This window comes from Rattus norvegicus, chromosome 7 (assembly GCF_021556685.1).
Source record: "Rattus norvegicus strain SHRSP/BbbUtx chromosome 7, alternate assembly SHRSP_T2T, whole genome shotgun sequence".
NCBI lineage: Eukaryota > Metazoa > Chordata > Mammalia > Rodentia > Muridae > Rattus > Rattus norvegicus.
Window position 1 is genome coordinate 75,347,379 of NC_141540.1, and position 27,423 is coordinate 75,374,801.

The 27,423-nt window shown below is 44.3% G+C and overlaps 1 protein-coding gene and 1 long non-coding RNA gene across 3 annotated transcripts; one reads left to right on the forward strand and one right to left on the reverse strand.

Annotated features, from left to right (window-relative positions):
* Nucleotides 1-81: 81 nt before the first annotated feature.
* Erich5 (glutamate-rich 5) lies at nucleotides 82-27,094 on the forward strand. Of its 2 annotated transcripts, none has more exons than XM_087559032.1 (3): nucleotides 82-544; nucleotides 18,337-19,248; nucleotides 20,517-27,094. In XM_087559032.1, exons 1-3 carry the CDS (start codon nucleotides 475-477, stop codon nucleotides 20,645-20,647), a joined length of 1,113 nt encoding a protein of 370 aa, XP_087415158.1. In that variant the 5' UTR covers nucleotides 82-474; the 3' UTR covers nucleotides 20,648-27,094.
* LOC148004750 (uncharacterized) lies at nucleotides 24,900-27,330 on the reverse strand. The gene is made up of 2 exons (XR_015624757.1): nucleotides 26,445-27,330; nucleotides 24,900-25,097 (listed from the first exon to the last, which is right to left on the reverse strand). It is a non-coding gene; the product is annotated as an uncharacterized LOC148004750 (long non-coding RNA).
* Nucleotides 27,331-27,423: the final 93 nt, after the last annotated feature.

The window sequence follows — 27,423 nt, forward strand, 5'->3', positions numbered from 1 at the left end:
TAAGAGGATAAGGCTGTCACCGCACATCTAGTCTACCAATCAATTGCCTCTGGCTGCAGCCGCCGCTCCCCTCCCTAGCTATTTAGGGACGATTGTTCGCACTATCCCTCCCAGTGCTTCGCCCTATCCCCCATCTCATCTCCCGAGCTTTTCCCCATTTCCCTTTCCGGCGCCCTCCGCCTCCTGTACAGCTGGTTCCTTGGTTTTAATTGTCCCTGCTCTCTCTTGCCTGCTGGTCCTCCAGCTGTCTGGCACTCTGCCCTCTCCACCTTTATCCACCTGCGCGTCTCTCGCTTGCCCCTCTAGGTGCGCACCCTGTAGCCCGAGCTCCGCTACGCGTGCGTCTTGAGCTCTTGAGAAAGCAAGATCGCATAGTTGCAGAAACTTCAGCCGCTAAGTTTGCGGTGAGCATCGCATCCTCGACCGGCGACCTACACCCGTGTGGGGCTAGGCCACCTGACTGCGCTTTGCGCGATGGGCTGCTCCAGCAGCGCCCTCAACAAGGCGGGCGACAGCAGCAGGTCCGGCAGCGGAGGTGAGCAAGGTACCCACACTGCACCAACGCTGGGGGATTCTGTGTGCTGGCTGCCCCCAGACCCAGAGGGTGCGGCCCTGGCCCTACCTCGCCAGCAGGGGGAGAACTCGCAGGAAGGGAGTGCAACTGGGAGGGTTGTGTTCCCTGATGGGACTGAGGTGGGTCCATCCCCGTGCGCCCACCGTCTGTGCGGGCTCACGACGCCAGGGCCAAGAACTGAGTGCTGCCTTGCCGGTGGAAGCGAGGGTTCTTGGTGCTAAATTACTAACTTAACTAGCTCCGACGTCCCTTCACCATATAGGTGAAAAATGTCCCATTGAAAGTCCCATTTTGCTCTCCCTTGAATGGCTCTGCATCGCCAGATGACAAAATGCAGATAACACCCATGTGCATTCCCTCCATAAAATAGGTTCCTTCTGAGGTTTTGAGAGATCATAAACACTTTCCCCTGGCCTCGATTTATATATTCTTGAAGCACGATGTGTGTGATGAAAGGTGGCCATCACTGATTAGTGTGAAATTCAGTCAGCACATTTTGATCATCTGAGTACAGTAAGTATACACAGATACTGTAGAGAAATATAAACACGTACAATCATTCTGACAGCGGTAAATACTGTCGAATGAATAGACGATGTAGATCAATGAACTAGAGAGTGACTGGGTTTTGCAGTCAGTAGATTCCTAGATTATATATTGCTATTATATATATAGTAGTTCCTAGATTATAAATTGCTAGCATTTTGGACATTGACGTCACGTTGAGTGCATTCCTTCAAGCAGCCTATAGTCTTCGTCAAGGCACGACGTTTTAGGTGGAATTCTACTTTTTTTTTTTTAAATACCTTTTCATAGGAGTTACTGCAGAAGCAGAGGTTTTTGGTTGTTTTGTTTTGAGGCAGAGAACACAAGAACATCTCGCAAGATATTTCAGAATCTAACCAATATGTCCTTCTGAGAAATGTACCGCTGTTATTTTTATGCTGTGAGCATCGAGATTTCTACAGAAGAAAGTGAGGAAGTAGACAAAAATCAAAGCCCTTTGTGTAAATGATTCAAACCCTTTGTCACTGACACTATAAAGGCAGCAGTGTCCACTGACCCAACCCCACCTCTACCAGGAGTTCAGAACCCTCATACCTCAAGGAGTTCCATTAAGGCCAGTGCAGTTAGAAACTGTTTTCATGTTTCATTTCTCATTGTATAAAATCAGATGGATTTTGCCCTAGTCCATGATAATCGATGAGAATTTATGAGAAACATAAGAAAAAGTGATGTTTTCAGGAGATGTTATCACCTCTCAATGGTGTCCTGGCTTAAAGAGCCCTTGGTTAAACTGAGTGTAGCTCAGTGTTAGAACAAGTAAGCAGTGGCCCGAGGTTCAGCACACATGCACATGTGCACATGCACACACACAACACGCATGCCAGGGAATGTAACGCAAGGAGCAGCAAATGTCCCTAATCGATAGAATGGAGGCTTTACTTCTCTCATTTAGAAGGCATTTGATCGCTATATTAACAATTCATATGAGTCAAACTCATTTTTATCCTTGATTTTTTGTAAGTTTGCATAAATGTTGTTCTGAAAGAAATGTTACTTGCCAACAAACTGGAGTATATAGGAAATTGATTAGTATGTACCATAAATTGCTTAAAACATACTGAATCAACCAACAGGTGTATGCCTCTGAGCTTCCATGGGACAATACCCTGGTAAGCCAATACCGTTGTATGCGCAGCATTTCAACCTTGTGATCTTAGAGGCCTGATAAATAATTCATTACTCTCCCCACAGTTTAAAATGTCTTTAAATTCTAGATAGAACCCAAGCCTGTGTATGTGTGCTTTTAGACAAAAGCAGCCCACGTTTATTAAGTGCATGTAATATTCATCCATTCACCGCATGTTCCGGTGCCCAACAACGTTTAGTATGTAATAGGCTCTTGCTGAAAGATAGAAGCTTCACTGGTGAACTGTTCTGGTCGGCAGAGGTGCAGGATCGTAAAGGGAATGACAGTCTAAAGTGGCAGGAGACTATGAAAGACTCCCAAACTGTCACTTCTGTCCATTCTTAAACTATTATGTCAGAAACTTTGCCAGATCGCAATTAAGTTCCATTGTGAGATACACTTGCTCACCCCTCTACCAAACGCCAGTGGTGGTGAAGCCTTTAATCTTGGCACTTGGAAGGCAGAGACAGGTGAATCTCTGTGAATTGAAGACCAGTTTGGTCTACAGAGTGAGTTCCGGGCCAGCCAGAGCTACACAAAGGAATCCTGTCTTGGGAAAACAAAAACACAAACATAAACAGATCCCCCAAATCTTAATATTTGGGGTGGCTTTTCATTTATGTATTTATGTAGTTATGCATTTATGTATTTATGCATTTATGTATGTATGTATGTATTTATTTATTTAATTTATAGACAAGGTCTCTCACTGTATAGCGCCCTGGTTGGCCTGGAACTCAGAGTGCTGACCCCCAGATCACCATGCCTAGCTTCAGATCTCCCAAATCTTGTAAATACATTACCTTTCACTTCCACTGTGACAGTGACCTTAGTTAAGGTCCCTATTGCTGTGATAAGCATCATGACAAAAAAGCAACTTGGGAAGGAAAGAGTTTATTTCAGATCACACTTAGCCACTGAGGGAAGTTAGGCAGGAACTTAGAGGCAGGAACTGAAACGGAAGCCACAGAGGATGCTGCTTACGGGCTTGCTCCTCATGGTTTGCTCAGCCTGTTTTCTTATTTATCATCTGCCCACAGTGAGCTGACTCCACCCACACCAGCAATCTTCCCACAGGCTAATCAGATAGGGGCATTTTCTCAGTTGAGGTTTCTTCATCCCAAACGACTCTGGCTTGCGCTAAGCTGTAAAACAAAACCTACCCAGGACAACTGCTAAGAACAAACTGTCAGGGCAGTGTTTTCCCTTACTGCAGCTAAACAGCAAAATTCAACAGACCGTTTTATCAGCGGGCTATTTGAGAGGGGTTAATGTTTTTATTTTTTTTTTTTTTGGTTTTTTTTTTTTTTTGGTTCTTTTTTTTTTTCGGAGCTGGGGACCGAACCCAGGGCCTTGCGCTTCCTAGGTAAGCGCTCTACCACTGAGCTAAATCCCCAGCCCCCGGTTAATGTTTTTAAAAAGAGGTATATTTATTTTGTTTTATATGTTTGGGGTTTCATCTGCATGTATGTTTGTGGACAATGTACATGCAGCACCCAAGGAGGTCAGAAGAGCGCATCTGATCCCTGAGAAGGGGAGTTACAGATAGTTATGAGCTGCCATGTTGGTACTGGGAACGGAACATGGGTCTTCTGTAAGAGTAGCCAGTGCTCTAAATTGCTGAACTATTCTCTAGCCTCCCTGGGAAGTGTTTTAAAGAAGACACTTTTGACAATACAGAAAGTGCCATCAAATTCTGACCAAGATTTCCTAAGTGCTCAACTTGCAAGCAGTCAGTCCACAGTACTGGGGACCCTTGAGCCTCCTACACAGTCTCCAGTAACAGAATGAGGTGAACTCATATTGGGTTTCACCTCTAATATTTTGGTTTTCATTGAGCACAGCAAATGATACATTGTATTCATGAGTACTACCTTGGAGAATGAATCCCCAGTCTCACAGAGACACAGGAGTAGACTGTTGGTTGTGAGTAGCAGGGGTAGACAGAGGGATGAGAAAATGTCAGTCAAAGAGTATGGAGCGGCAGTTATGCAAGACGATTAAGTCCAGAGATATAAACACCATAATGACAAGAGTTGATCTAGGTGATGTCATGCATAAAAAAGAAGATGCAGAATCAAGATACGTATTTTAAAACATCATGGTGCTGGTGAGATGGCTCAGTGGGTAAAGCAACTGCCAGACAGGGAGAGAGAGAGAGAGAGCTGAGCTGAGACGTTGTCCTCTGAGCACTCTACATGTGTGGTCGTACAGTGAAGCCTACATCATGAGCCAGGCATGGTGATGCACGCCTTTAATCTTAGCAGAGGTAGGCAGATCTCTGAGTTTGGGGTTAGCCTAGTCTACAGACAGGAGTTCCAGGACAACCAGGGCCACACAGAGAAACCCTGTCTTGAAAAACAGAGAGAAAGAAAGAAAGAAAGAAGGGAGGGAGGGAGGGAAGGAGGGAAGCAGGCAGGGAAGGAGGGAAAAGAAAACCTCATCATGTATACTTAAATGTAGATAATTATGGGGCTGGGGATTTAGCTCAGTGGTAGAGCGCTTACCTAGGAAGCACAAGGCCCTGGGTTCAGTCCCCAGCTCCGAAAAAAAGAACCAAAAAAAAAATATAGATAATTAAAACACTCTTTAAAGTTGCTGTTGGTAATTATATGTTGAACAGCTCACGTCATTTAACCCTGACAACAATGCTGTACCTAAGAATTATGCTTATTTCTACTTTACAGAGACATACAAATAATTTACCACAAGTCAGGGCTGCCAAGGCTTGAAGGGGGACTTCCTGCAGAGGATTTTGAGCCAGTTTGTGCTAACTATAATGAAGTGTTTTTTGTATCAGATCATTCTGGACCCCCATTAGGTATGTGGTCACTCTGGAAACAACCAAAGAAATGCGCTAAAAAGTACTTATTCTCCTACCTAGGTGTTATGCAAATATTAGCTAACATATATCATATATTATTTATAAATACATAATGTATTACATAAAGATATGATATATCACACTGTTGTATAAATGTCACATAATTTATATTGTATACTAGCATATTATACCATTCATTACTATTCTATATTCATAATACATTAGTATTATATTTCTTTGGTTGTTTCCATAGAAAGTGACTACATACTTAATGAGGATTTAGAGTAATTTGAGGCATACAATATAAATATATTATAAGCAAAACACCTATTATAATGCCTAAGACTCAGGGAAGTAGAAATATTTGGTGGACATTTTTAATTTTAAAGCCTTTTAAAAACTACATGTGCAGGTCAGTGTTGGTGCCTGTGGCACTGAGTCAGGTGGTTGTGAACCACTGATGTGGGTACTGGAAATAGAACTCCCGACTTGGGCTCTTTAGCTCTGAGCTGTCTCTAGCTGAATCTAAAGATCACTGGACCAGTGAGCTTCAGAAATCTGTGTCTGGCCTTTCAGTTCTGAGATTATAGGTGTCATCTCTGGGTGGTTCTGGGAATCTGAACTCAGGTCCTGTGCCTTCCTGGTACTTTACAAACTGACCTATTTTCCTGGACCCAGAAGACCCTATTTTCTAGGCTCAAATGTCAATCAAGGTGATACTGATTAGATAGCTAATGGGAGGCCTGGGAACAATGTGTTCCAGTAATGGTGGGTGGCTATTTGCTGGGACTCAGTTCTCTGCCTCCCCGTAGGTCTGTCCATCAACCCTGAAGTCAGTGCACAAGTATGCACCTTGGGGACAGAGGAGAATGGCCCCTGGCTGCTCCACGCTTAGAACAGGTCCAGATTTGCTGCAGTACCATTTGCATTTTTATTTAGAAAACTGTGAGGAGAGAGGCTTTTGTTTTGGGGAAGAAAGGCACAGGTTAGAATTTGTTGGAGTAAATTCTAAGCATTACAGCATTTCTGGTCTAATGGAATCTGAGCATGAGGCTTGTATCTACTTCATAGGCTTTAATGTCTCCACTGGCCTCTTCCCCATTCCGCCAGCTCCTTGCAATCACTTGAGTAATGACTGCTTCACCATTAGTTCCTGATATAAATGCCCTTTCTGCCAGGACTCTCCACCTCTATGGTTTACAGTTTAAGCACCAATGTGAACAAAACAAATACAGGGTAATTATTGATGAATCCATTGCTAGGTTAATGTGTACATTTCTACTGACAGCTATCATCATCTGTTTGTTCTAACTGAAACTTTCACTAGCTGCTTGGAGTCTGCTGCTTAGGCAATCGGGGAGGTTTGAATTTCACAGGGTGAGAGAGTGGCCTTTGTTCATTCAACACAGCGGCATGTCAGTCCTCATCAGATTGTTGTAGCATTGTGATTGAAGGGCATCACTAAGATTAACATTAACTCATAGTTCTTTTTCTTCCGTATAGATTCTCTAAGGATGGGATTTTTTTTTTCACGTGCTACAAGTGTCTGGATTGAGTTTTGGATGCTCAAAATGCCTTTGGCATGGACCTAGGTATCACACACCTCTACGTTAGGGAAAATGTAGGGAATGCAGATGCAGGGCTCAAAATGTGAAGCTTTTGAGAAAGGTGTGCCACTTCCCTTGTCCCCCTTATTCAGTGTTTTGTTGGGAATACGTTTTGTTTTGTTTTAAACTCTCCCTCTGTAGCTCAGGCTAGCCTTGAATTCACCATGTAGTCCATGCTGCCTTCATGACCTGAGGCCTTCTGGCTCTCTAAGAGCTGAGATTACAGGTGTGCCACCCCGACAAAGGTGGGGTTTTGCATTTTTGTTTGTTTGTTTTTCAATTGCTTGTTTTTGTCCCTTGAGTTTTGTTTTTATTTTCCATTTTTGGTATCTTTTCCTTTTATTGAAAATAGATTTTTTTTCTCACGTAACATATCCTGATTATGTTTTCCCCTCCGTCTCCTCCTCCTGGTTCCTCCCTACCTCCCTCCCATCTGGATCCACCCCTTTCTGCCTCTCATTAGAAAACAAATACGCTTCTAAGGGATAATAATAAAATAAGATAAAACAAAACTTCACAAATCAGAATAGGACAAAACAAAAAGAAGGAAAAAAAAAAACCAAAAAAGACACAAGAAACATGCAGAGAGTCCTAAAAACATCGGAAGCCATGATGTCTGTGCAAAGAATCTGCAGGGTAAAAAGACAGAAGAAAATAATAAATAAAATAAAAACAAACAAGATAACTTTTTTTTTTAAAGAAAGGGAAAACTTCTGATAAGACACTGTAGGACAAGGAACCTCCAAAATACCCTTGAGTTGGTTTTCTGTTGGATCTCCTGCTGGGCATGCAGCCACCCTTAGGAGTAGTCTGTTTCTGTGTTAAGTCTCCCTTGGAGAAAGCTGGATTCTCATTTGCAAGTGGTGATCGGTTGGAGATAGCTTCTAGGCACGGGATGGGGTGTGTGCCCACTTCTCTCACTCTAAGACCCCATCTCATGTAGACCCCATCTCATGTAGAGCCACGCAGGCTCTGGTTTTGAGGCAGAATCACACTATGTAGGCCAGGTTGGTGATCCCCCTGACTCAGCATCATGGATTCTGGGCTTGTAAATGTACACCACCACCCTCAGCTGAGAGGTTTTTTTTTTTTTTTTTTTTTTTTTTTTTTTTTAATGCATTGCAGATATTCCTTTCTTGGCTTTGTTTTTAAAACACAGTGTATCTACCCACTGGTTTTCTAGTCTAACAAGATAGAAACGCTGTTATCCCTTCTATGCCTGCAAAATAATCTGTTGTGTGATTTATTTGGCTAGTCCCCTGCTGGGGGGCATTTGATCTCTCTCCAGTCTTCCCTTTTGTGAACAAGGTTGTGGTGAATTCCTTTGTGCACACATCATTTGAATGTGTGTAAACATATCTGCAGACAGTTCTCGGAAGTGGCATTACTAGGTCGAAGGTGATACACATTTATAATTTTGATAGAAAGTGGCCTAAATGCCTCTACGACAGTAGCATAAGATCATAACCTCCATACCGAGTCTTTCTCACAACAGAAAGCTTTCAGGCACTTATATAGCCACATCAATGCATGAGAAGACAGGATGCAGGAAAGAGGCTAACCCCTTGATTCCTACTTCGTTTTGTGCTTTTAGTGCCCAGAGAGGTCTTAGAACAAACATGAGTACCAAATACCCCTGGAGAACTAAAGCTCCGTGAGGAGGAGCAACCTGCCAGATTACTGGATGTGTTAAGCTATAGCCTAAGCCCATGTGTTACCCCAAAGCTTCCACTTAGCTGGCAGTCTAGCCCAGCATAAATGTGTTTTGCCATATCACAACCTTACATATAGGAAAAGTGGAATCAGTAACTACTGAGAATGAATGGAAAGTATGTGGATTGACTGGAGTCTGTGAGGATAAGAGGACTACTCAGAAAAGCAGAGAAAGAATGAGGACTCTAGAGACAGCCCTGTGTGAGCCTGGGTCTGTGGTGAGCCTCTCAGGTCTGTAGGAAACAGTAAAACAAAGCTTCATTGTGTGGCATGAGCTTCTGCAAGGCTGGCTCATCCAAGCTCATAGGCAGTTCTGTTTCTGTGTTAAAGTTTTACAATGTCAAGTCAGAAAAGATATCACAGCGCCTGGGAGGCTTACTCAAAGCCTTTCCAATATTTGTTAAAAAGCATAAAACTCTAGTATGCATGAGATCTGATGTGTTTGTGTCTTGGTAGTATTGTTTATTTTTTCATTAATTTATTTATTCACTTTACACCCCAGAATCTGCCCCTCTCCTCCTAGTCTCCCCCCAACAGCTCCTTCCCCCTTATCCCCCTTCCTTCCGCTCTGAGAATGGGGAGCCCCACACACACCCTGCCCTGGCACATCAAGGTCCTGCAGGACCAGGCACATCCTCTCCTGCTGAGGCCAGACAAGGCAGCCCAGTTAGGGGAACAGAATCCAGAGACAGGAACAGATTCAGGCACAGCTCATTTCCAGTTGTTGAGGGACCTGCACAAAGACCAAGCTATATATCTGCCACATAACGTGTGTGTGTAGGGGGGTGTGCCTAGGTCCAGCCCATGCTAGCTCTTTGGTTGGTAGTTCAGTCTCTGGGAGCCCCCAAGAGTCCAGGTTAGTTGACTCTGTTGGTCTTCCTGTGGAGTTCCTATCTTCTTTGGGTCCCTCAATCCTTTCCCCAACTCTCCCACAAGACTCACCAGGCTCCATTTAATGTTCAGCTGTGGGTCTCTGCATCTGCTTCCGTCAGCTGCTGGGGGGAGCCTCTCAGAGCTGAGCTATGCTAGGCATAATTGGTTTTTTTAGGTGAAATACTAGAATTCAGTATTGACCAATGAGTGTAAATGTCTCCCAAGTGCCACATGACCTTAGAGGCTTTGGAAATTACTTTCTTTGACCCTCCCCTTGGGAATTTTCCTTAAAGTTCTAGAGTGTACATGGAGAGAGTATTGCATTCTTACGTATAAGTCCAAGGCTATCCAACTTTGCCTCTAAGAATGAAGATAGTTTTTTTAAAAAATGCCCCTAGGAATTCCAGCAGAAGAGGGGGAGGAAGGATTGTAGGAGCCAGAGGGGTCAAGGGACAGCACAAGAAAACCCACGGAATCAACTAACCTGGGTCACAGGGGCTCACAGAGTCTGAACTGACAATCAGGGAGCCTGCATGGGACTGACCTAGGCCTTCTTCATGTATGTTACATTTGTGAAGCTTGGACTTCTTGTGGGACTCCTAGCAGTGGTGCAGGTTGTGTCTCTGACTCTTTTCCCCGCTTTTGGGACTCTTTTCCTTATACTGGGTTCTCCCATCCAGCTTTAATATGAGGGGGGTACCTAGTCTTACTGCAGGTTGATGTCCATGAGAGGCCTGCCCTTTACTGATGAGAAGCAGAGAGAGAATGAATGGAGTGGGGGCTTGGAGGTAGAGGGGAAGTAGGGGAGGGACTGGGAGGAGAGGAGGGAGAAGAAACTCTTTAGCCACAATGTAAAAAACAAAAATAATAATGAAAAAACATTTTAAAATGCCCCTAAGAATTAAGCTTTGCAAAGGTTGGTGAAATTTGCCAGTGTGATTTACCATATGCCTTCTATGTTGTGTGTCTGTCTCTCAGTCTGTGGGAATGAATGACTTACAATGTGCTGGTGATTCTTCAGCCCTCAGGAAACAGCCAGCCAGGGTGGCAACAGCCCAAGTCCTTAGGGATCAGCTCCCTTCCTTTGTCACAGTCTGTGTGCCAGGACATGAAAGGCGGCAGCAGTGGTGTGTACGGGCCAGCCCTGGCACCTCCATTTCTACCACTCTACTCTCTGCAGTCAGATGCCCTAAAACAAATAAAGACCCGTGCTGCCGTGTCCCCCTTAAGACATTCTCTTTGCTCAGTCTTCTCTATAGTCATAATAATGATAACGGATTTTTAAATTTTTTGTCTATAAGCTGGATTTCTCATCTTTTTACAATTTTCCATTACTCTGATAAAAAATACATAGTTTCTTTTGGCTATTTCCTTTTCCTGAAGCTTTAGTTATCTGTGTGCTGTTTGTGTATATGTTTCAACATACTGAGAAGATGGCACGCGTCAATGATTGAGAATATAGGAGTCTGGAGACAGCTCAGGGGTTGAGAGCATGTACTGCTCTTGCAGAGGATCTGATTCAGTCCCCAGAACCTCTATGAGGAGGCTCACCCTGTAACTCCAGGCCCAGAACCTCTGTGGGGAGGCTCACCCTGTAACTCCAGGCCCAGAACCTCTGTGGGGAGGCTCATCCTGTAACTCCAGGACCAGAACCTCTGTGGGGAGGCTCACCCTGTAACTCCAGGCCCAGAACCTCTGTGGGGAGGCTCACCCTGTAACTCCAGGCCCAGAACCTCTGTGGGGAGGCTCACCCTGTAACTCCAGGACCAGAACCTCTGTGGGGAGGCTCACCCTTGTAACTCCAGGCCCAGAACCTCTGTGGGGAGGCTCACCTGTAACTCCAGGAGAGCATCTGTGGGGAGGCTCACCCTGTAACTCCAGGACCAGAACCTCTATGAGGAGGCTCACCCTGTAACTCCAGGACCAGAACCTCTGTGGGGAGGCTCACCCTGTAACTCCAGGACCAGAACCTCTGTGGGGAGGCTCACCCTTGTAACTCCAGGACCAGAACCTCTGTGGGGAGGCTCATCCTGTAACTCCAGGCCCAGAACCTCTATGAGGAGGCTCACCCTGTAACTCCAGGCCCAGAACCTCTGTGGAGAGGCTCACTCTGTAACTCCAGGACCAGAGCATCTGTGGGGAGGCTCACCCCTGTAACTCCAGGCCCAGAACCTCTGTGGAGAGGCTCACCCTGTAACTCCAGGACCAGAGCATCTGTGGGGAGGCTCACCCCTGTAACTCCAGGCCCAGAACCTCTGATACCCTTTCTTAGTCCTGAGCACTGCACTCATGAGCACAGCCTCCCTCTCCATGGCTCACCAACTGCTCTTCCAGATGACCCAAGTTCAGTTCCCAGCATCCATCTGGTGGCTCACAGTTGTAATCCAGTTCCAGGAATCCTGTGGCTTTCTCTAGCCTCTAAAGGCATGGCAGTTGTGTGCACATAACGCCCCTACCCCAACACACACATAATAAAAATAATTCTTTGGGGAAAAAAAGAATCTATATAAGAAAAGTAGGTGAACTGGGTATAGTGGTGCACACATTTAATCCCAGCTGTCTGGAGGCAGAGGCAGATGGGTCTCTGTGTTCAAGGCCAGCCTGGTCTACATAATGAGTTTCAGGCTAGCCAGGACTAGATAGAGAGACCCTGTCTCAAAACAAAACAAAACAAAACAAAACAAAACACAAATCAAACCAAGAATGTAGTTTCTTCAGGGGTGGCAGCAGGTAAACAGTCATATTCCCAACACTAGGAAGATGTAGGCAGAAGAATAATAGTCCCTTCTTTCAATCATGGGAAGAAAGAAATGAAAGGATGCAGGTCTATTGGAGGGACTGTCTGGGCTCAAATCCTGGTTCAGGGCCACTTATTAACTGTGTTACTTTGAACCAGTCACTCCTGTTTCTTTGTCTCATGGCTAACAGTGATGTCTGTTTCCTGAAGTTGTTCTGAGGAATCAACCAGTTAACATGTATAGTGCATCTAGATAGAGATTAAATGCTGCCCAAGACAGGGATGGCAAACTGGGCTGCCAGCAAAAGGCAGCCCACTACTTGATTTGTAAGTCGAGTTCCAGTGGAACACAGACCTAAACATTTATTATGCATTGTCTATGGCTGCTTTCTCAGTACAGCGAGATGAGAAATCTTGTACTAAAATGTCTAACTGGTGGTTAGAAAACATTGGTTCTTCCTATTAATCAATTAATGTACTTAACCACTTTACATCCCAGTCACTGCCCCCTGCCCCCGTACATAATTCCCCTGAAGACACTGGTTTTTAGATTTCATCTCTATAAGTCTTCTTAGTTACTACGTTGTTCAATTACACGGCATATTAGGACCCTGTTGATATCTACTGGTAGCTAGAGAGCAAAGCATCACGCTTTGGGGTGGAACCAGAGTCCTGGTAGTAGGACAACGCATTCACACACTGCTGTAGGAGGGCGGGGAAGGGGTACAGCCATGCAGAGTGGTTCCCTGGTGCTGCTGTGATAGGGAGTACCCTTCCCAGAATAGGACTGGGAGGAAAGCCAGGGGAGAATGAGTATGGTGGACCACTCTGTGGGACAGGCTCATACTGTACCACTGTTTCTCAAATTTGCCTAATAGTAGATTTCCGCGACTATGCTTATGAGACAGATAGAAGACACCATGACCTGAGAGGGAGGGCCTCTCAGTAGAAGAACTAAAGTAAAAGTTCTCAGAACCTAAAGCCTCCACAATGGCAACACAGAACACACCAAGAGCATTTCCTTGGGATACTGTAGAAATCTATAATGATTGGCCTTTGGGATTCTGTGTGGCTTGGCCCAGGGGATATTGACCTCAAGTGTTCCTCCTTGCTGGGTAGAAAGTTTTCATTTCTAATCAGGGCAATGATCTTGATAGAAAAGCTTCTACCATGATGTGGATTTCAGGTATGTTAGCTGTAGTTCTAATCCTTCCAGTAATGTGGCCTGGTATTTAGTTTCTTTGTGTGCCTATCACAACCCTGCTTGCAACAAGGGTTCTGTTGGTTCAGCTGTCACAACACATTTGTGCATAGGCCGGTTTAGAACAAAGTCAGAGATAATGAACATCAGAGGATTAGGCCCAGAGCAGGGTAAGATTGGACGAAACAGAGGGCTCAGAAAGCAGACACATTTTTAACCAGTTCTGGGTGTGGAACCAATGCATCTGTCCTCAGCACTTATTACGAATGATGTAGACTAGGTACCAAAATAAAAGTAGCTCGCTGCCATTAAGTTAGGGTGCCAGGGGACATGCACTGCTGTATCTACCTTAAGGGCGGGGCTCATGTGTCGATGCTTGGGTGCCAGAAACTGTATGAGGACCAGGTTGTGGTTGGTGAGGAAGTAAGCCCTAAGATAGCAGGGACGAGCCCTTCCTTGACGCCTGCTACAATCCCTGTGCCCAGTCCAGAGCCTGCCTATGATGGGCGCTGAAGAAGACTTGATAGGAAATGAATTCGAAGCCACAAGTGGAACAAAACAATTCTTACGTTTAATTTTAAAATCATTTTTTACTCTTTTCAATTACGCATATGGATGTGTGAGTGTGTGTGGGAATGGGCACGTGAGTGCTGGTGTACGTAGAGGCCAGAGTGGAGCTGGAGTTATAGATGGTTTGTGAGCCACCTGATGTGAGTGCTAGCCATCAGGTTGGGCCCTCCTGAAGAGTCGCACACATGCTCTTAACCTCTGAGCCGTCTCTGTTTTGTTTTTGTTTTCTGGAGTTGTTGTTGTTGTTGTTCTGTGTAGAAGCTACCAGTAGCACGTTTTGAGGTCAGTCAAGATTGATCAAGTTGTCGCTGCCATTGTGACCATGGTTCCACCATCCTTCCCTGATCATGCTTCCAAGCCCACCATGAGAATGCTACACTTTGATACACCAGTATTGACAACTCATAGTATTTAGGGGACTGTGTACCAAAGCCCTCTTGTGCCACAGTTCATTCTTTCTGTTGCAATGGACAAATAACAGATTTAACTAATAAAGAATAACACTTGTAGTTTAAGCTCATTAGGTTCCTCAGGGGTGGATGCTGCTTTGATTCAGATATTGTCTACTTAACCGTCACCTTGTACTACTGAGTGAGTATCAGGTGCTCCTGTTACTCTTATTTAGCAAACTGAGTGAAGTCTACCCATTTAACTTTTTGTGTGTTTGCTGTTAAAAGTTCTACATAAAGACCCGTGCCTGTGTTTTGGGTGTGGCGGCACCTTCCCCTCCCCTAGAAGGGCAACACCTTAGGAACACACCCAGCTGCCACAGGAGGGTGAACACAGCTTGCTTCATTTCACTGACAGCACTAATCACCGTAGTAACTATTTCATCGGGAAATGTCACTGGGCAAACATCCGTGATTAATACAGTAATGCACTTCTGTGCTCACTCCCGAAGGTGGTTTCTGCCAGGACGGCCTTGTGCGGGAGCAAAGTGAGTTGTTTTTTTTATCATAGTGGGTTTCTCTGTGGTCCTGAGAAAGCACTGTCAGTATGCAGCCTCTCTTGCGGTTGTTTTGAACGTTTCATTCATGCTGAATGAGGTAGGGAAGGCAGAAGAAGAGAGACCTCTCTCAGTTCGGTCATGAGCCCTTAACAGTGACGACAGCCGGTACCTGGCTGCTCAGAGAATTGTTACTGCGTTGCGCTTTTTCGTCTCTAGACCTTCCTGTGAGAATCGCGCTCACTCTGCAGAGCAAGGCGGAGAGATATACGATCTCTCTGTCTCTCTGCACACCCCACCCCACCCCCTCCCTGCACCCTCTTTTTGACTTTACACCCAAACTGCCCTTTTCTAGACACAGGCAACAGGCATTTCTGGTCAAGATCTGGCTGCTCCCAGACGCTGCCTCTGTATTTACGACTTACTCCTGCCTCCACCACACGTGGGTCAGGCGAAACTATGCAGGTCTCGTTCTCTCTCACCCCGAATCCTTTGCCCATGTTTTCTGTCTTCAGGACCCACATGATTATTCCCTTGTGCTGTCATTACATCCAGCTTTTATCCCTCCTTTCTGGGTCCTCGAGCGCTGAACTAAGCCCCTACCCCTAAGAAGGAGGCTTTTCAAAATCCGTATCTGAACTACCCACTCCCATGTTTACAGTTTTTTCCACATTATTTTATTATTTTTAAATTAGCAGATTGGGGGAGCATTGCTGATATGTTGATGACATATTCTGCACATTTACCGTGACATTTCAGCAAGCTTTGCACATGTGTGCACCCACAAATGTACCCATAGCAATCAGCAATCTAGATTGAGCCTGTTTCTGCTTTTCCGAACGTTTCCTCATGCCTCTTGGAAATCTCCTGTCCTAACCTGTCCCAGTCCCAGGCGTCAAACATTGCACCCATCACTGACGAGCAGGAAGATTTTCTAGTTTATATTAAAAAAAAAAAAAAGTGACCATACAGTATATATTCTGTCTTCTTTCATGAAGCATTTTTAAAATTTTTTTGAAATTTAATTTCAAAAATTAGTAAATTCAGGCTGTTGCACTTATCAATTTCTATTTTTATTTGTTTGGATCAGGTCCCACTGTGTAGACCTGGATGGCTTGGAACTCATTATGTAGAGCAGGCTAGCCTGGAACTTGTGGTCCTCCTGATGGTTGAGATTCGCTATATTGACTTTATGTGCATTAACTTTGGTGCTGAGACCTGAGCCCAGGGTGCTGTGTAGTCTAAACACACGCAGTACTTCTGAGCCCTACTCCATATATTTAACTTTTTCCTAAAACCTAGTTCACAATTCTTGTTCGTCATGCTTCATTCTGAGCTCATCAGCACCACCTACAGGCTCCTCCACGATCCTACTCCAGCCCTGAACTCCAGCTAGCCTTCCTCAGACCTCCTTGTGCACTCTTTGGGAACTCCAAACATGCTGTTTCATGCAGTTCATTGCTTGCCAGATCTCTCCCCAGTGCATCTATGAATGGTCACAGTGCATCACGTGATTCTGTCATATCAGAGGGCATGGGTTTTCATGTTTGCCTTCATACATCACTTGGGGGTTTAGTTAGAAAAAGTTCCTTCCCACTCATTAGAGTGTCTGCTGAGGTGACGTCAGATTGAGAACATGGCCTTGGTTTTGTGTTCTCTATATTATGACACGTGACTACTCTATGTGATCACCAGTACACAATTACTAAACCGAAAGACGATATGAATGTGTGATGGGAATGGGGGATGGGGGTGGAAGTAGGTTAGAAAAATGAGCTACGTTTTTTTCCCTCTACAGTTGGAGTTGACTGAAATGCCTCAGGGTGAAATATCCTAAAGTACAATTCATTTAGAAAAAAAATTCTCCCAGCAGGGTGCGATGGGACACACTCATAATCCTGGTACTGGGAGGCTGAGCCCAGAGCATCCTGTGCAGGCAGCAGCCTGTGTCAAGCAAGCATCCTCTGCAAACAGCTAACAGAGTGAAAATATGTGTTCCAAGCGGGGAATGAGAGGAGACTGAGTATTACTTGACTCCCTTGAGGACCAGGAAACACATCTTTACATCACGAATATATATAACTGGGCTGGGAAAGAGAAGGGAGACTAAGGAAAACATCCCTTTAGAAGGGGGAGAGGGTCTGGAGAGATGGTTCAGAGGTTAAAAGCACTGGGTGTTCTTCCAGAGGTCAGAGGCTGTGAGTTCAATTCCCAGCAACACACATTTATACTGGGATCCGGTGCCCTCTTTCGGCATGTAGGCATATATGCAGTACAGAATTCTGTATACATAATAAATAAATACTTAGAAGAAGAGGATGAGCAGGAAGAAGAGGAGGAAGGGAGAGGGGAGGAAAAGAAAATATCACCTTCAGACCCACTTTGACACTAGGGGTTGCTTTCTCCCAGCTCCTCTCCCTCCGTGACTTGTTTCTCCTTTCTTCTTTCTCTTCTCCCTTTTTGTGTCAGCTGTAACCTATAACACCAATACTTGACCTCACGGGCTTTCCACTACGCCTCAGACCTTATGTGCTTCCCCATGTTTGATCAACCCAAGGCAGATGCATCTTTTGTTTGCATTTACATGTGTCCAGCACATGGTCTTCACTGTCATGTTCTTTTACACGGCAGTATTTCACTCAGTGAGATATAATTTTAGACTCTTACATTGCTTTTCAGCCTCTGCTGTTTTAAGCGCATTTGGATGATCCTCTGTTTCATTAGGTTTCTAAAAGCTTTGGGATAAATTTCCAGGAGTAGGAATACTAGGCCACCAATCCAGGAGTACACACATAGTTGTCTGTCCTAAACTGTCCTGGGCACTCTCCCGGTGTTCATTTAATGTGTCGGGATCCCTCACAGGACTCTGAGATGGAGGAGAGACTCACTGCCATGTTACAAGTCAGGCTTGGGGCATTTCAGTTCACTCCTACTGTGGAGGAAAAGGATGCCGTGGCTCATTTTTCTAACCTACTTCCACCACCACCCCACCCGTTCCCATCACACACTCACACCATCTTTCAGTTTAGTAACTGTGAACTGGTGATCACATAGAGTAGTCACGTGTCGTGATTTAGGGAACACAAGGCTGTGCGGATGCAGGAGGGCCTAGAACAGCCCTGAATGAACGATGTGCTTCCCGACATTCTGAATTTCACTTATCCCTGTCCGCCCGCCTGACAGGAAACTCAGACTGAGCTGTTCCTACAGTTCCCTTCCCAGGATACTCAGTCTTTACCTGTGAAGGCTTCTCTACTGTGGGGTCTTCCCCTTTCATCAAGGGACTCTGAGTTTATGAGCCCAAGGTCCACACATGGGAAGCTAAAGAGTCTGAGAGGGTGAGAGCAAGAGAAGCATGCAATTGTGATAAATTTGTATATGGAACAGATGCCTTGACAGGAGGAAGCCGGGTTAGAGGACTCTGGTGCTTAAGGTGAGGAGTTTAGGCTGATGGTATTAAAGGGCTTTGATCTGGAGTGAGGGTCATGGTTTGACTGAACCATTAAATCTATTTGGTACCTATTAACTTTCCCAAGATAGCTAAATAACAATTCTGTTCTCTCTTTTCTATTTATTTTTCAACTAAACGGTCAAAAAGTACCTTCGAATGAGAATTCTTCCACTGTAGAACAAAACAAGTTCTGTGTAGCCCAACCCAAGCCATGTACACCAGGAAGAGAAGCTGCCTTTCGTGGCAATGCACAAAAGGAAAGCCATCCTCCCCTAGAGAGGCCCAAGGCTTCAGTGGTGCCTACAGCCAATGGTGTTAAATCCTACCACCAACTCTCTCTGGCAAATGATGAGATTTCTGGAAAGGAAGCCACAGATCAGTCACGACCCACAAAGAAGACTGAGCCTCTAGTGCAAGGGGGAGAATGTGAGCTACCTCAGCCAGGAGGCAAAGACGACACACTGGGAACGGAGGAAGTGAAGAAAGATGTGGAGGCAAGGGCAGAGGTCCAGGCTTTACCAGGAAAGGCTGAGACTGAGCCTCTGAGGATGCCGGCAGAGAGGGACGCCCCTGGAGCGGGGGAAGACATCGAGCTTCCACAGGCTGGAACGACGAAGTTTCTACAAACAGCTGAGAACATTCTGTCTCTGGAAACCGCTCAGGAGCTACCACCTGAAGAAGCAATGGGAAGGGACAAACAGCCCCAGGTTCTAGAAGCAATTCCCAAAGAGAACAGCTCTCCGGAAATAGCAGAAGGGAGCCAATCTGCAGAAAACGGCGAGAAGCAGCAACTTTCAGAAGCACCCGGTGAGGCTGAGCAGCCCCAAGTTCTAGAAATAGTTCTCAGAGAGAACGAGACACCACAGATGCCAGACGGAAGCCAGCTAGTGCCAACACCTGTAATGAACGACTCACCCTGTGAAGCTCCCGATGGTGTCAGAAATGAATCTCAAGTAACACGTGAAAACAGGGTACATCCGGTCGGAACTGCTGAGACAGCAGCAGAGGTGGAAATGACCAGAGAAATCCACCCGGATAAAGAGGAGCCACACATTGAAGGTAAATGGAGGCTAACCAGGGGTCCGACTGCTAGGGTAGGCTCCAAGGGGATGGAGGCCAGCTGTGGGGCCAGAGGTGCTGGCATAGAGCTGCTGATGTTGAAACGCTGCCGATGTTGGGTGGTTGAAATTCACTTGACCCAAACACAGGACTGTTTACCTGGGAAACACTCTACCATGGCTCAGTTCAGCTCCCAGCAAATCATTTCTAAAACACAAGCTGTGTGAAATTTTTAAAAATTGACTTTACTATCAGTATATCTGCCTGGATGCCCATGTTCATGTGGGTGTGTTGTGGGCACATGTATGCAAGCCAGAGGTCGGCATCAGGCGTCGTCCCTGACCTGCTTCTGTTTGGGGTAGAGACTCTTCAATCTACAGCACATTGCTTTCGTTGTAGTTAACTGAATGATGACTCTGCCTGGCTCATGAGCTCTAGGATCTGCCTGGTTTTGCTGCATTACAGACGGGCTCTGCTGTAACCAGCTTCTTAAGTAGGTGCTAGGGATCTGAACTCAGGTCCTCGCGTTTGTGTTGCTCTTATCCCCCAAGGTATCTCTTCAACCCCAAACAAAACTCTTCAAAACCTTTTGTTTCTTAGGGAATTTTGCATCTTGGCTTTACAAGCAGGGCGGGACCCAGGGATGTAAAGCGACATGACGCTGGCCTCTCAGAGGCTCTGGGTGATGAGACTGCTGGCATGACAGCACAGAAGAAGCCTACTGTGTAGACCTAGAGAGCAAAAATTGTCCCCAGTGGGGTTATATGCTTTCAGTGTGTCTTAGCCAGGGTTATTATTGCTGTGATGAAACACACCCGACCAAAAGCAAGTTGGGGTGAAAAGAGTTTATTTGGCTTACACTTCCATACCATAGCCCACCATTGAAGGAAGTGAGGACAGGAACTCACCACAGCGGGAACCTGGAGGCAGGCGCCATGCAGAGGTGGTACTGCTTACTGGCTTGTTCGTCATGGTTTGCTCAGCCTGCTTGCTTTCTTGTAGAGCCCAGGACTTCCGGCCCAGGGATGGCCTCGCCCACAATGGGCTGGGCCCTCCCCCATGGATCACTAATTAAGAAATTGCATTGAATGGATCTTATGGGAGCATTTTCTCAGTTGAAGCTCCCTCCTTTTAAATAATGCTTGATTGTGTCAAGTTGACAAAAAACAAACAAACAAACAAAACAAACAAACAAACAAACCCAACCTAGCCAGGACACACTGCTAACCAAGCGTCTCTTATTGTCTCCTTTGGTTGTTTTTTTCTAGGAGAAACCGGAGAAAATGTGGAAGCAGAGATGAAAAATGAGGAAGAAAGTGAAGAAGCTGAAACCAAAGAAAAAGAAACCGGAGAAGCTGTGGATCCCGGAGTAGCAGGGGCTGGCGACAGAAGGGCTTAGTGCTCACAGTTTCACACCTCCGGGCAGAGATATTTGAGGCTGGGAGGGTGGGCAGCATCTTTTTGTGGCCTTGAGGTTGATGCAAAGAGTGTAGCTTTAGAATGACTATAGGAACCCAGAGAATGATGCTGGTTTTTATTGTTTATGCCATAAAACTGCTAAGCCAGACACAGTTTTCTTAGGGACTTGGGATAATTATGAATTCAAAGTGACAATAGCTAGGGCCAATCAAAACTGTGAGATCGCTTAAGAGCATGAAGACAGTTTTTGTCCTTGTAGCCATGGGGCCATTCAGGAAAAATGAGACCCTAAAAGGAAAGTATAAACCTTTAAATGGGGTTGGGGATTTAGCTCAGTGGTAGAGCGCTTGCCTAGCAAGCGCAAGGCCCTGGGTTCGGTCCCCAGCTCCGAAAAAAAGAAAAGGAAAAAAACAAAAAACAAAAACCTTTAAATGTAGGTGGCTAGAGAGAAGAACTAGCAAATTTTACAGAATGCATGATAAGAGCATGATAATAGTGATAATAGTGATAATAGTGATGGAACAAGACTAAATACCCCCAGAACACAGTTTGAACTATCTAACATTTCTGTTTGGTAACAGACATTAAACTGACGGCAACCCTAGGGAGCCTGTATTCTAATTACTTCTCTCCTGAAATATATCTACTACCACAGATCACTGTGATCCATGGCATACTAACCATTAACAAAAATTTCCAGGGGAATGCAAACTGGGGGATTGTTGCATGGGTTGGGATTTTTCAGTTAAAGAGTTCACATTTTCCATGTGCCATTTTGAATTGGCTGGTGATTTTATTCTTAAGGGAGATGTTTCAGTTGGCGATTCTTTCATTCTTTCTCTCTCTCTCTCTCTCTCTCTCTCTCTCTCTCTCTCTCTCTCTCTTTCTTTCCCCCTTCCTTCCTTTCTTTTTTCTTTCTTTCTCCCTTCTACCTCCCTTCCTCTCTCTTTCTTTTGTTTGACTTACTAGCAGTAAAATAATTTAAAATTACTTGACTTTCAATGCATTTCTGAGATGATAACAAATGGAGCACAAGCAGCAAGGATTAAGTCATAGGGCTGTAGAGACAGCTTAGCACTTTGCAAAGTGTTTGCTGCCAAGCAAAGAATGGGGATGGACCCTCAGAAACAACTCTGGTGAAGAAGCTGCCTGTAAATCCTGCCCAGAGGGCAGCCCAGGCAGGGATCCTCAAAGCAAGCTGGCTAAGGAGACTAACCTTACTGGCCAACCTTGAGTTCCACTGAGGGATGCTGCCTTAAAGAATAAGGTGAAGTGGCGATCTGGGAATGTTTCTAATATCAGCAGTGTATTTCTCCACACATGTGTACACACATTTCTCCACACATATGAGAGCATATATACATGTACATGTGGGGACAAAAGGTAAAACAAAATCAAAAACTCCAAAAAACAAACCCCAAATGCCCTCGCTTAGCTTTATTCTTTACACATAATCTTCCTGAGCCCTGCTTTCTTTTAAGTGACTCAAAATTAGCGTTAGGTCTCAGATGTGAGAAAGAGCTCAGAAGTCAAAAACATTTATGTACCACAGAAGGTCAGTTTTTCAGAATTCTTCCAAAGCATGTGAGGGATTCTGCTGATGATTGTGTGTGAATTACAACATGGCAATTGATTTGGTCTTTATTAGGTGCTTTGTGCTTATGAGTATCAAGGTAAGTTTATAGAAAGATTTACTGTTTTGGGAATACATAGTTTTAAGGTAACCACTTAGATGAACCAACTAGCATCTTTGACTTTAGTGACTACATTAAAGTAAAAACCTTCTAAGGTGAGCTGAGACTAAGTGTGACACTGTGGAGGGGTGTGTATTATCAGTGTTCTGATGTCAGAGCTACCTCATGCCTCTGACAACATGACCAGATAGGTAAGAGCAGTTCCTTAACAGATGACATCATCCCATTTGCAAAATAGAGGCTGGCAGTTCCTTTTTTTAAAAAAGAGTTATTTATCTATTTTATGTACACATGTACACTGTAGCTGTCTTCAGACACACCAGAAGAGGGCATCAGATCTCATTACAGGTGGTTGTAAGCCACCATGTGGTTGCTGGGATTTGAACTCAGGACCTCTAGAAGAACATTCTGTGCTCTTAACCACTGAGCCATCGCTCCAGCCCCTGGCAGTTCCTTAACATGACATCATCCTATTGTGAAATAGAGGCTGGACTGCTCTCATTAAGAGCAACCAGTTTTATGTAACTTTGAATCCAGGTATTTGGTTCCCTCAATGGACTGCTATAGATCCTCTATATATCTATTGAGTCAATGTATAAATACCAAGAAACAATATATTGCAAACATAAATTGTTTGCAATAAAATGTGACACTATACCAGTTCTATCTCATAAATGGGAAAATCCATTTTCCTGTCAAAGTTGTTCAAGCTCAACATTGAGAGTAGTTCCCCAAACAAGATGTTAAGGTCAGAAACTCATATTAATAGAGACTTTATACAATGTGCATTTCAAGTTACATTTGTTTAATCTAGTTTTTCCTGATTAGGAAATTCAATAACTAGAAAATGTCAGAGCAGGTGTGTGCAGTGATATTTGACATACCCATTCCAGAATATATTCATATACATCACTATAACATATTGTACTTAATAGTTGACAATTAAAAATAAAAATATTAAGTGTAATGGCTTAGTATAAAGTATCTATGATCATGCTTTTTTCTGTTTACTTCTTGAGACAGGGTCTGACATGTAGTTCTGGCTGTCCTGGACTCAGGTCTCCAGTGCTAGGACTAAAAGTGTCTCCAGCTATTACAGATCATTATGACAGCTGAATCTTCCTTTGTTGCAAGCACTCAGATGGACAGATTTAATTAATAGGTACAGACACAAAAGTCCATTCTTCATTGGGTGGCCTATCTTTTTGTGTCTGTGTGACAGGGTCTCACTGTGTAGTCATGGCTAACCTTGAACTCACTCTGTAGACCAGGCTGGCCTTTAAACTCACAGATATCCACCAGCCTCTGCCTCCTAAATGCTGGAATTGTAGATCTCTTCCACCATTTCCAACTCAAAACCCTTTCTTCCTTAAAATTTTGTTTTGAGACAGGGTCTCCTGCAGGATGACCCTGAATTCTGGTCCACCTGCCTCCACTTCCTGAGCGCTGAGATCACAGGTGTGTAGTACCACGGCAGGTTTATACAACAGTCATTCTAGAACACCTCTCGAAGAGTACACTAGAGCTCTAACATAAAGGTTTCACAGACTGCCTACTAATACTCTACTCTCTGTTAGCTAGCCAAGCACTTTCCGACCTTTAGAAATTAGTATACATTTTTTGTGCTTTCTATACTTTTATCTTTAATGTAGCTACTAGGATATCAGAAATCTTTAAAAATTTAAGGATTTACTTATTTATCTTTAGATGTCAAGACAGGGTTTATCAGTGTAGGCCTAGCGGCCTTGGAACTCACTATGTAGCCCAGATTGGCCTAGAACACCAGAACACAGGAAGATCCATCTGACACTATGTCACCACCGCCCAGCAAGGATTTATTTTTAAATTGTATGTGTGTTTCTGTACACATGGATACAGGTGCCCACAGAGGACAGAAGAGAGCATCGGAGTTGGAGTTAAAAGAAGTCGTGAGGCACCTGGCATACATGAGTTCTTGGAACTGTTAACACAGTTTACTACAAAGACCTTGGATTGAGTGGTGCTTTTAAAGGGAAATGCTTTCTTCACATTTAAAGGATGTAGGGTGGCATGGTCGAATAACTGTAGTCAGGTTTACCTTTTGCTTTTAGAGACTTCAACCATACAGTGTCTATGAAGACAGTTGGTTCCAGCTCTCAGTAGTCTCAGGCCCAGGGGTGACTTTTCCAACTGTCAGCTCACCCCAGCAGTTCAGCAGGAGGAAGAACAAGAAGTTGGTTTCAATCAGCAATTATTTTATGGTTTTGTTTTAATGTTTCCTGAATATCAGAGGTGTCAATCGTTTGAGGCGAGGGATGTAAAAATAGCTTTCTACCTAGGTACTCTCTAGGCACATGTGGATTATTTAGTCAATAATTGTAGAGAAAGCTTTACTAAAACATTTTTTCTTAGTACAAATGAATATGTTCATTGTAGAAACCTAAGAAAGTATAAACTTTAGAAGATAAATAAAAGTTTTTTTTTTGTAAAAAAATTGTATTTACTTAGAAGCATTCAGAATGTCAACAAAACAGCCACCATTTTTTTGCAATTACAGAGTGGTATTCAGTTAACAGAACAACAACCTTCGTATAAGCTGCATCAGAAACAACTGAAGATGAAAAAAAAAAAACCCAAAAAACCAAAAAACCAAAAACCAAAAACCAAAAACAAAACAAAACAAAACAAAAAAAAACAAAAAAAACAAAAGAAAAAAAAACAGGGGTTGGGGATTTGGCTCAGTGGTAGAGTGCTTGCCTAGCAAGAGCAAGGCCCTGGGTTCGGTCCCTAGCTCCGAAAAAACAAACAAACAAACAAACAAACAAACAAAAGAAACCAAAAACCAAACTACTGTCCCCATATATAACTAATTTGTGCTGTGGACCAACAAGAACCTGCTTTAATTTCCATGCCAATTTACAACCTCAGACTGTACCAGGCAAGGTTAGTGGCTATTGAAAATACCACCAGGACAGGGCTAGCTAAAGACACATTTGGTAGTGTGTTAACTATACAAAAAAAGACACTGTACAGTTTAAAAACAAATCTTACACAGCCTTACATTTCAATTTTTTTCTTTAAAAGGAGTGAGTTGTGTACAGGGCGTTTAAATGCTTTATAGACAAGGAAAAAAAAAACTGCCCTAGAACCAACTTATTCATCATCATCATCTTCATCTTCCTCTTCGTCTTCCTCTTCGTCTTCCTCTTCCTCATCCTCTTCATCCTCCTCGTCGTCTTCCTCTTCCTTCTTTTTCTTGCTCTTCTCAGCCTTGACCACCCCCTTTTTCGCTGCATCAGGTTTTCCTTTAGCTCTGTAGGCAGCAATATCCTTCTCATACTTCTCCTTCAGCTTGGCGGCCATCTTCCCATAGGGCTGCTTGTCATCCGCGGCAGTGTTGGTCCACATCTCTCCTCGTTTCTTTGCAACATCACCAATGGATAAGCCAGGGTGCTCACCTTTGATTTTTGGGCGGTACTCAGAACAGAACAAGAAGAGGCCGAAGGAGGCCTCTTGGGGGCACTGGGTCCTTGAACTTCTTTTTGGTCTCCCCTTTGTGGGGGATGTAGGTTTTCATTTCTCTTTCATAACGAGCCTTGTCAGCCTTTGCCACATCTTCAAATTTCCCCTTTTCTTTAGCAGACATGGTCTTCCACTTCTCTGAGCACTTCTTGGAGAACTCTGAGAAGTTGACCGAAGCATCTGGGTGCTTCCTCCCGGCAGGTTTGCACAAAGAATGCATATGAGGGCATTTTGCCTCTCGGCTTCTTAGGATCTCTTCTGTCCATGTTTAGTTGATTTCCTCTGCGAGGTACAGAGTCGCCCAGTGCCCGTCCGGCTCTCGCTTGCCCCGGCGCTGTCTCTGTGGAGCTCAATGTACTGCAATGGCTATGAGAGCAGGAGCCAGACTCGATAAATAAGTTATTCACAATTTAAGCAACTAAAAATCATTGCCTTTAACGTGTATGTATATGAGAGAATGTTTTCCAAACTTGTTATAAGATGTTAGTCAAAACTCAACTCTTATTGGAATATGGGGTCTTCTTTTTTTTTTTTTTGGTTCTTTTTTTTTTTTTTTCCGGAGCTGGGGACCGAACCCAGGGCCTTGCGCTTCCTAGGTAAGGGCTCTACCGCTGAGCTAAATCCCCAGCCCCTGGAATATCGGGTCTTCTGACTGAGCACAGCCCTTCTGGAGTCTCTTCACGAGAGTCTGCCAGAGAGAACAGCAGTAGCTATCAGTTAGTGTTATAGAGGAAGCAATGTGCCTGAGTGAATCTGTGCTTGGCTGACAGAGTGATGACTCAGGACGGTGGAATAGTGATTGAAATGGAATATTTGAAATCATTATCACGTTCCCCTCCTGGTACTAGGGTTCACCCAGGGCCTCAGACTTAAAGGCAAGTGCTCTACCGTGAGCTGTATCTTCAGCTCGGAATTCTCTTTAAAGTAATTAAACCTGAAGGCTGCTCTTGCCAATCAAGTAGCGTTGCTCAGGAGAGTGGGAGTCTTTTGGGATCCGGCTCATCCTTGTTTTTCTCCACAGGGCCAACGCGATTAGCATTATATGAATACTTGTCTAGGGCAAACGTTCCTTACAACCATGTAACTAACCATGGCGGCTCCTTACAACAACTGGCTGTAGGAGAAATTATGGCCAAAACTTTTTACAGAATTATTTTGTACCATTAGCTCAACATTTAGAACTCTGATTAAGCAAATGTGTTATTACAACTAATAAAGTATGTGAAAACTTACTCTGGTGTATTTGTTTGAACTGTGGTACACAGACACAGGCTTCTTGTTGTGATCTGTTATTCTCTTCAGAAGAATGTCAGATTCTGTCTACTCTGAGGTAAAGAATATGACAATCGGTCAGGTGTGGTGGTGCTGACTTTAATCCCAGCATATGGAAGGTCGGGGCAAGTAGATCTCTGTGTGTTGGAGGCTAGTCTGGTCTACAGAGTGAGTTCCAGGCCAGCCAGGGCTACGCAGCAAGACCCTGTTTCAAAAATAACAATAAAAAGAACATGATAATAGTAAAGGAACATGGGTGAGCTGTATTTGGGCACCGCTAGTATGTTTA

Bases quoted from the DNA above. Each gene is read 5' to 3' on its own strand.
- Erich5 (XM_087559032.1), top strand. From the start codon at position 475: ATGGGCTGCTCCAGCAGCGCCCTCAACAAGGCGGGCGACAGCAGCAGG. The intron at 545-18,336 runs GTACCCACACTG...ACGGTCAAAAAG, and splicing joins CGGCAGCGGAGGTGAGCAAG to TACCTTCGAATGAGAATTCT. The intron at 19,249-20,516 runs GTAAATGGAGGC...GTTTTTTTCTAG, and splicing joins AGAGGAGCCACACATTGAAG to GAGAAACCGGAGAAAATGTG.